This window comes from Protopterus annectens, chromosome 3.part1 (genome assembly GCF_019279795.1).
Source record: "Protopterus annectens isolate FY-2018-M chromosome 3.part1, PAN1.0, whole genome shotgun sequence".
NCBI classification, from domain to species: domain Eukaryota; kingdom Metazoa; phylum Chordata; order Ceratodontiformes; family Protopteridae; genus Protopterus; species Protopterus annectens.
The window spans coordinates 368,026,002-368,036,394 of record NC_056732.1 but is presented as its reverse complement, the minus strand read 5'-3'; the positions used below and the strand labels follow the sequence as shown (position 1 = coordinate 368,036,394).

Genomic DNA, 10,393 nt, shown 5'->3' with positions numbered 1-10,393 from the left:
ACTACTACACTGTAGCCTGTTCAGCTTTGATGTGTGAAATTTAGGCTGAAGGGGTAGAAAACTACTATGCCAATGAGGTCAAATCAGATTTTATTCATTCATTCATTTAAGAATCAGCCTATGAAAATCTTTTAAGTACTACTTAGGTACAGACAGCCCAAAAATATTCAGGCTAATATTATAAGGCTAAACACTTGCTTAAAAAGGTGTGACCATCAGATGAAGTATTAATGCCAGATATGTGTTCATGCAGCAGAAACACGGGTACAACCTATGTTGTAAACTCCAGCTACTCCAAGTCCCAGAGAAATCTGTCTGACCATTATCAACAGTCTCACAGTGGACACTTAAAAAGTTTCAGAGGCAGGAAATACCATAAGACTTAATCGAGTCCCTGGAGCAATAGAATGAGAGCAGGCATGTTCACTCTTTCTTTCTACACACTTGGATGCAATGGCTGTGACTGAAGACGGGCATAAATTACATTTAATGAACACTCTGAGGCAATTTGTAGAACCTTCATCAACTGCAGCTGTAAATCCTCACTGTATTTAAAGTTTCTTGGCTCAGATTGCCTTAATTCATGTGATACATTTCTATGATTGAGGCATTTTTTGTAGTTAATTTAGTTTACAAGCTAAGTTTTCACTGTGAAAGACTGTGCACATACATGTCAATTTGTATGGTAATGGATTTGAATTACCTGAAATACAATATGTTTTGCTTTATAATACAATCTATTGACTAGCTGATTTATTTAAAGGGCATAAATCATGCACATATTGAACTTGGCTAAATCAAAGATTTTTTGTGGTATTTGCTTTCTTAAGAGGCAACCTGAGTTAAACTGCCAAATGGTAGTATACTATTACATTTATCATATGCATCCTTTGTATATTTACTGACTTTGTGTTTCTGTGAAAAAAGTTATTTACTGTGTGTGTGTCTTTCGGCTTTTCCCGGTTAGGGGTCGCCACAGCGGAACTCCGGTCCGCTAATGATTGGCAGTAGAGTTTTACATGCTGGCTTGCCGGGCCTAACGCACAACCTTCAACGAAGGAACGCCCATTCACGCATGTCGTCACACAGTAGACGCTTTAACTGAGAATCGAACGGGCAACGTCTAACTGTGAGGCGACAACGCTACCGCAGCACCACCACCGCAGTTATACTGAAAATGAACTACCCAAAATGGAATGAGTCTGGTGTATGTGTGTGTGTGTGTGTGTGTGTGTGTGTGTGTGTGTGTGTGTGTGTGTGTGTGTGTGTGTGTGTGGTATATGTGTGTGTGTGTGGTGTGTGTGTGTGTGTGTGTGTGTGTGTGTGTGTGTGTGTGTGTGTGTGTGTGTGTGTGTGTGTGTTTATGTTTGCAGATGGGTGGTGTGAGTCTTTGTGAATAACAATCTGTGTATACAAATTCACGTGTAGCTGAACGTGTGTGTGTGCGTCTGTGTGTTTGTTTGTGTGTGTATGTCTATGTGCGTATGTGTGTGTAAGTGAGCATGTGTGTATATGTGACTGTATTCGTGTGTACATGCATGAGTGAGAAAGCATGTACTTGTGTGTGTGTGTGTGTGTGTGTGTGTGTGTGTGTGTGTGTGTGCGTGTGTGTGTGTGCGTGTGTGTGTGTGTGTGTGTGTGTGTGTGTGTGTGTGTGTGTGTGTGTGTGTGTGTGTGTAGGATGAAGGACTAGAACTAAAGAAAGTACAACAGTGATCTAGTGATGAGATGACCTACTTGTAATAGTTTGAGAAGTACATAGTTGCCTGGTAATAGGTGCCTGCCGACTAACACACTATTTATCTATGGATGCAACTAGAATTTGGACAGTTCAGGGCAGTGCTCTCTCACAAGCAATAAGGACAGGTCTTGTATTTATATTGTTTTTACAGTGTACTAGGAAAATATAATTCTTCGATGAGTAGTGAAGAGGCAAAAGATGCTTCTGCCTGCACTCCTGTTACTATCCTCCCAAATACATATCTCTTACTTGTTACCCAATAATATACTCGCCAAGAGTCTACAGTCATAATCTTGTCTACACAAGGCACTAGAGTTTTGCATTGCTGGCTTTCTGTGCTTGGATCTCCATTTTGTTTTGCATTTGAGGTTCTTTCTTGGTAGATTCTGTACCTCCTTTTATTCTTTGGGGTTTTCACCAGTTGCTTCATTTTCCTCTCACATCCATAAGTGAATTGTTTATCCTCCAGACTTCTCCTAATGTCTTTGTGCATTATGTGTGTGTGTGTGTGTGTGTGTGTGTGTGTGTGTGTGTGTGTGTGTGTGTGTGTGTGTGTGTGTGCGTGTGTGTGTGTCCATGAATTCTAAAAGGCTTACTGCCCCATTGAGTTCTAGCTTCTGTATCCGTTCAGTGCCAGGAGAGGCTCCAACTCCCCACAACCCGGTACTGGAAAACTGGACAATCATAAAATGAAGGAATCAAAGCATGGAATTCTTAGTGTATTACTTGGGGTTTCTATTGATAATTATTGCCATAGCTCAATATGGTATATCAAATGCATTTCATCCTATGATGAATCTGAATGCAGGCATTTTTTCACAGAGAATCAATGACAAATCCAAATCAGCAAATGACTTACTAATTGGAAAAAAAAATCATTTATTTTTGTTTGCTTCTCATCAAACATTAAAATAAGTTACAAATCAAGTTTTGCAGTATGCTTCACAAAGTAAAACAGGCAGACCAGAATAATGGAAAATGGACTTACACCAAAAGAAATGTACATCTTGAGAAATATTCCCTGCATTCCAATAATTTTACAATGCTCACTATATCCAAAGATATTACCCTGGCTGAGCTACAGACCTTACCCCTCACCCCTCCAACTCAGCATTTTATAAAGAATGTCATTAGGAAACAAGTACCATAAATACCTTAAAAGAAACAGCTGTTGTTTAACGATAAAGCCAACTTGAACAGTGCTGACCACAATTTATTAAGTACTACAATAAAACAATGCTGTTTCCTTAAATTTGGAAACATAGAAATGTGTTCTTTAAACTTTGTGTCCAGTGAGATATACAAGTACATGAGCAGCACTTGTTTTTTTTTTTTTTTTTTTTTTTTCAGCAAATTCTCTCACAGAAAGTCAGACAATGATAAACAGAATAATGACATTTTTATAAAAAAATATTTTAATACTGTCTCTGTAGGCCAATATTTGGTAAGGAAATGCAAGCATTTGAAAAACACAGCTACCAAATGGCGACTTACCAACTCTGGACACTCAGACATTTATTTCTGAGAAAGATAGAACAGTAAGGATAAAAGAGTAAGCAACTTAAAGAATTTTTTATATACATATGAACAATACTGAAATATTTACCTATACTTATGTTGCTGTCAAAAATATAAGATCTGTGATACTGAAAACATAGATCTTGTTTTACAAATACACAAAACTCATCAGCTTCAAGCAGAAGGAAAAAGTGCTAGCTTTAATTTCCGGGGGGTGGGGGCAGTCACGTTCCTGACTTGTAATAGTCTGGGATAATATATCTGCATTCACATGGTTCCTAAATGTGTAATAGGTTTACTAACACCCTCTATATGGCCAGATATATTAGGCAAAACTGAGGACCCCCAACCCACAAAAGTCCAGTTATTACAGTACAGGCAGGGATGGCCTTTGGTCAACTGGTGCCCTAGACATAAGGGCTCCACAGTGCCCCCCATACCACCTGCTACCCCCATCCTGGTCTATCTACACCATCCAGATTACTGGAAAAGTGCCCGTGCTAGAGCGGCGCCTAGGCGGACACCTAGTTTGTCAATGCCTAAGGCCAGCTATGAGTAGAGAACATCATATGGAGTACCTTATTTCACTTACGCAAAAAATAACTCAAGTGTGCAATACATTCCATCATTAAATTAAAAGAGAAGCACAGATGCACATCTGGAAATATCAGTTCACAGAACTATGCATTATTTAAGAATAATATAGGTTAAAATGCTGAGCTTTCAGACCTTTGTTATTCCACATTCATTACATCCATTTCAAAGTTGCTATCTTACAGCTTGTAAAAGACACCCCAGGGTATGTGCATGTTAGACAGAGAGTGCATTTTATTGAACAAACAAGACATCTCACCTTCTTACCTTACAATGCAAGGCAAGTTATCTCCTACAGTCAACAATACTGTTTCTGAAACAGCACAACCTCTCCATCACCATTATTAATAGGCTAATATTTGGGCTTGGTTCTGGCCTTTTCTGTCTCCTTTTTGTGTTTCACTCCATTTGTTTGCTTGTTTTGATGACAATATTCTCCTACACAGCATGCATTTTATAATTACTTATTACCTGCAGAACTGGAGAAATCAGACATACTACATCACTAGGATCAATGCAGAAATTTCTCTCACAGCATTATAAACTACTTATCTAATTATTTGTTAATAAATATATGGAAATGTCAGCATGAGTCTATTCCCTAAGAACATTTTGACACAAAAAGCTGCCCATAAATCTGTAGTCATTTTAGCATCTTGCTGTATGATAACTGGCCAGTATCCAAGTATCGCTTGCAGAAATTCATCTCAGCAGGGACAAAAACACTGCTCAGCAGTGCCGCAGTAAAATACTTAACAGGTAATGCTTGATACTCCTCATGTACATCATTGTGACCTCAAAAGGTCTATCATGAGTGCATGAGGTATCTTACGGCAAGAAGGTTTGGTATTCGCTATGGCCAAGAAAGGTAACAGTGGGTATAACTAAAGGTGCATAAAAAATCTACGATAGGGAAAAGATAGTGTGTATACCTAAATACATCATGTTCTTAATCAATGTGGCATACAGTGAAAGATGTCAAGTTGTTAACTGGTTTGTGGATCAATGCATTTATTAAATCAGGAGTTATTAAAATGCTATCTGTAAAATACAATATGTTCTACATGGCCATTCTGCATAGATTTTTTGTGCCACTTTCATTATAACTATAATACAAAAATAGAAATGGAAAATACATCGCTGTTATTATTATTACTTCTACTTAGTCTGTTTTATGTGTGTTGATCCTAACTCAGTCATAGAGTGAGCCCTACAATTTGAGTGCCACCAAAATTCTCCTAGTCATTGGTGTAAACCTGACAGCTCACCCTCTCCACACCACAACTCTCTTCTTTCTTTCTCTTTCATTCGCTTTCCCTGTCTCAGGGTCACCTGGTGGTGGTTGGGTAATCAGATGTCAATGCTCTTCAGACAGCCCAATCAATTGCTTGCCAGCGAGGCATACTGTCATCACAGAATTATTAATGGAACAGGACAAGTGGTGTTCCTGTTAAATTCCATTATTAGGGCTTTTGTATGCTTGTGTATATACTGCTTCAGGCATGCACTATATTAACATCTACCAGTGTCCTTAAATGAAGCAGATGAAAGTGATTGTAACTTTTTTTAGGGCTGGTCACAGACCAGCTCCTGAGCTATTGTTACAACCAGCAAATTGGTCTTTGTGTTAGATTATTACAGCAGCCATCTGAATATGGCTCATATACAGACCTGGATACAGGCGCTGCAGCCAGTTACCCTAATCTTATATCACCAGGCCTGCTGGAATATTATTATTATTCAAAAATCAATTTCCTTATTTAACTAAGTAACTAGGGTCTGGCGTTAAAAAGCCATTTTTGTGATGATTCTACCTAGTTAGCAACTCCTTACTTAAAACATGGAACATGCGGGACCTTTTGAAACAATCTCACATAGAGTGTAAAAATAATTATATTTAATAATTATATCTTTCTTTGTTTTCTTTCAGTTTTTCTTGATTTTTATGACAAAAGCACTTTAATATGGTGGTGGAGGAAACAACAGTAGTATTCCATATATACAGAACAAAAATAGATATTTTTACAAAAGTACATTTTACATATAAATTAAACAAAATGACATAACTTGAAAAGTAATGCATAACATGCAGTTCTTATTTCACAAAAATGGGAAAATTGCCCATGTCTACTATACATAGTAGTCTTAGTAGTATCTGCCTGCTAAAATGCAAATTGAAAAAAGGGTCTTACGGATAAAGAAAGAAAAAAAGAAGGAAAAGAAGACAGAAAGAGAATTAAAAAAGGCAGAAAGAAAGAAAGAAATAGAGATACAGATAGATACTTCCACTACAAGTGGGAAGCAAATGCACCAACGATCGTAATCCCATAACTGCAGTCGCTGAAAACCTCTCATGCAAAAATGCTTTTATTTTTGCAGGGAGCAAGCCCAACTATACCCGCAATCATATACACTAACTCTGATGTTGCACTTACTCAAAGAAGGGGGAATTCACCCTAAAAGGGAATTATTACGTCTTACACAACTGACTGACAGTGATTTCCTATAGGGGAAGTGTGATCACTGGTTAGTTGAAGCTCAGGCAGTCTAAGCTCAAGCGATCAAGCTTCATCCACCAGTAGGATACTCATAGATAGAAAGCTAGATAAACAGACAGATAGATAGAAAAGGCTACTTGACTTTTCTGAGCCTTCAATTTCACATAAAAGACATTTGTCAATAAGCCACGTGCTTTATAAAACCTTTTGGCATTTCACTGCAAAAGCGCAGACATTTAAAGTTCAGATGAACTTTTAAAGAAATGTTTTGGACAGCTTTTAAGCAGCCATTTCAGAGCCAATGCATGCTACTTCATTTCTTCAAAACAAAATGTCTTCATTTTCAATGAGAAGTTGCACAACTAGTTTCTGGTACCGCATATCATTCAGTGTTGTTAGAGTATTCTCCTCTGGAGGCCGCATCAATGTAGGACCAAAAACAATTCCAAGATTTTCAGTATTCATGAAGTTGTCCTTTTCACACAGTGTTACCCTAGTAAAAAAATAATATTTCAAGGTAAGATTTTTTGCTTAGTGAATAAAATACATGACAGTACTGCAGAGATATTAGTCTAGGTTTCTAAGGAGTCACAATTACTTAGGTCACAATTACTTTTAATATGTCAATATAGCATGCATTTATTACAAGAAAGCATTGCTAGGTATTGTTCGTGTGCCATTACCCGAGATCCATCATGAGATATTAATTACATTCAGACTATAAATAAAAAATACCGAATATGCACATTTGATATGAGGAGGTCATCATTTGATAACAGCAGGACTATGGTCAGCAGGCATGTATAGGTTTTCACAGGTTAATTCAGTCCCTTCGCCTATCCCATTAAACACCCCTGTGGTTCCTCTCCACATCTCCATTCCTGCACTTCAGTATCTGCATGAAGAAATTACCCCAGATATTTTTAATTACCCCAGATATTTTTAATGACCCCAGATATTTTTTTTTTTCTTCAAAAGCATGAGAAACAGTAATTATTTTCGATTCTATGTATATCTGACCATTTTTCAGTGTTTTTCAGGACTTTATCCACCTGCATCGCACTGAGAACGTATTAAAAATTATATTGTAGCTGTGATGTTTACTGTTGTTATTGTTAACTGTGGGGAGAAGATTTTTTCTCACCCTTTTTACCCTTTTCTGTTCATTACAGACTGAAGTTTAAAAATGTATGACTGCAGAAATAAAACTCCAGCTAGGATAAGTCCAAATCCTGTTTACACCACTTCGAGGAGGAGCACAAATTGTAAATCATTTACAGCAAATACCTTTGGTAACAGAAAGCACAATCTCTGTCTTTTCTTATGTAAAAATAATCTTTTCCTCAAACTTCCAGAAGTCCTTCTTAAAGTTAAAAACACTCCACTTCTATATGTCCTTTAGATGCTCTCAGGCCTTCAAAGAAACGTAAGCTTCTCGGGCCATTTAAGGAGACAAGTATCCCAAGCCTTCCTGTCTAGTATCTATGTATGTTTTTAAGATAATGGTGAAGGAGTGCATAAAGGTTGTACTGCAGGGTGTGGGGCTTATGCTTCCATCTCCACCATCTCCATTAAGTTACACAACCTTACACCTTATCTGTCAGCTTTCAGATAAGTGCCACCCAAGCCTGTATTTCCAGAATTCAATTATGACAAGATTGTGCTTGCACTAGTCAGACCACAGGAAAGACTGTTGACCTTCTCTGAAATTGGAGCTATTTTGGCTTCTACTCTTATGCCCTCATTTCTTCACCTATCCCACAATGTGCATCCTGCCATCCATCTCAGACACTTCATCTGCATCACCTCTACCTTCAACTGCTCTGCCTTTACTACCCAGGTTTCTGCACCATACAGTAGTACTGTTCGCACCACTGTTCTGCATACCTTACTTTTCAGCTTATTTGGCATTCTGTCATACACAGCCCCAGCACTGTGTCAGTTTACTATAGCCCCTTTGATTCTAGATTTGATCTCCTCATTCAGACCTCTCATGCCCTAAACAACCCCTAGCAGATACCTGAAGCAATTATCCTGGTCCACTAATTTTCCTTCAGTGTCAATTTCCAGCTTCTTCTGATTCCCCCATTTGTTGCTATTAGAGCTTTCTTAACTGCTCTCATTTTTATCCCATCTGCTTTCAGTTTCAATTTCATTCCATTCCACTACCATATGCTGAAGTTCTTGTTCAGGATTTGGCTGTAATGCCACATAATCTGTATAAACAGCTTTTTAAATCTCTCTCCTCTGACCTGTTTACTAATGTAGTCTATCACAAGTATGAACAGCAGTGGGCTCAAAGCCGAACCACAATGCACACCCATTCCCACTGGAAACCCCTTTGTGACCACCACCATTCATACTTGTGTCACTGTGCCCATGAACATAGCCTTCACTAATTTTAACAATATTTGTGGGACCTCAAACCATCCCAAAATTGCCCAAATTAGCTTTCTTGGGACCGTGTATGTTTTCTTAAGTTCAGGAATATCCACTTGGACTCTTTTTCTCATCTCTAGCTTCTTCTCAACTATCTGGCTCACTGCAAACATCAGGTCGGTTGTGCTGCATCCTGATCTGAATCTGAACTGCCAATCTCCCATCTTACTTTCTACTGCTCTGTGTATTAATTTATCAATTACACTCTGCAGAACTTTAACACAGTGTAACAAGAGCTAGATACCTCTACACTGCCCACAGGTAAGAATGTCACCATTGCTCTTGTACACCGGCATTAGTATGCTTATTCTCCAGTCATCTGGGCTACGCCTTAATCTCCATACTATTATGAATACCCTCGGGAGGCATTTCTCCACTAACTCACCGAACATCTTAATCGTATGTGTTGTGATGTCATCAAGGCCTGCTTTCCCTGACTTCATTTTCATATTGCTGTTCTTTCTTCTACGGTGAGCTGTTCTCTTCTCTCATCATAGGCTGTATCTGGGGCAGAACACCGTCTGTGGGCTTTTCTTCATTCAGAAGCTGCTGGAAGTGCTCTTTGTATCTGCCTGTGTTTAGTAACTTAACTATAGTACGGAGCTTTTGGATGGTTCCTGCTACAGTTCGGAAGACCTTTTTTTGCTTTTCTTTTTTGTTTTTTTTAGGTCTTCAACTCTGGGTTGACAGCAGCATCTGCCAGTGTGGGGATTGCAAAGGGTGCCAGATGATCCTGCTATGTTTCTGAATGTGTATTATACTGAACAGGGCTAGGCATCCTGAAAGAGAATCAAATCATATCTTCTTTTTTCAGGACTGAGTACTATGTTTAATATGTTAACATTATAGATAGTTAACATCTAAACACACACACACACACACACACACACACACACACACACACACACACACACATATATATATATATATATATATATATATATATTGCAAAGTAGGCATAGGTGATTGCTGCAATGAAAGGCAAATGGTACAGTTCTGTATCTAAACATAAAGGGACACAGCCGACAAACCAAGTACACGCACAAACACTGTACCAAAATGAAAGATAATTACGCTCCTTCGCTCTTCAAAAACATCCGGAATAAAGATCGGGAACACTTGAATGAAGAAATACAGTCCTTATTAATAAACTTTAAGCTTCCTACGAGCTTTTCGTCAGATTAAAATTCACCAACTTCCTCAGAAACACTGCATGCATAAAACGGAAACAACATCACTTAAACACCACTCATTTAAATACCCTTTCATTGTTATTGCAGCGGTAAACAGGTTAATAACATTGTAAAAACCTCTAAAAATATTTAAAAGAAACATTACAATACCACTATATAAATCTTTTAAAAATAAATTTTCCACCTTACCTTTTCTAATTGCGTATGTATGTTCATAAATACGCTTGTTTAATTTTCTGTCGGTCTTGCCGAAATAGAAAACTGGGCAATGGGAACACCGAGCTAGATAGACGACTCCTGAACTGGAACTGAAACTGACGAAAAGCTCGTAGGAAGCTTAAAGTTTATTTATAAGGACTGTATTTCTTCATTCAAGTGTTCCCGGTCTTTATTCCGGATGTTTTGAGGAG

The 10,393-nt window shown here is 38.1% G+C and overlaps 1 protein-coding gene across 1 annotated transcript in view; it reads right to left on the bottom strand.

Moving 5' to 3' along the window:
* Positions 1 to 2,600: 2,600 nt before the first annotated feature.
* The window catches only part of CHN2 (chimerin 2), a 2,549,636-nt gene continuing 2,541,843 nt past the window's right edge, over positions 2,601 to 10,393 (bottom strand). The window contains exon 13 of the mRNA XM_044066825.1: positions 2,601 to 6,844. Coding sequence (XP_043922760.1) covers positions 6,673 to 6,844 — 172 coding nt within the window. The 3' untranslated portion in view covers positions 2,601 to 6,672. The remainder of the gene's footprint in view (positions 6,845 to 10,393) is intronic.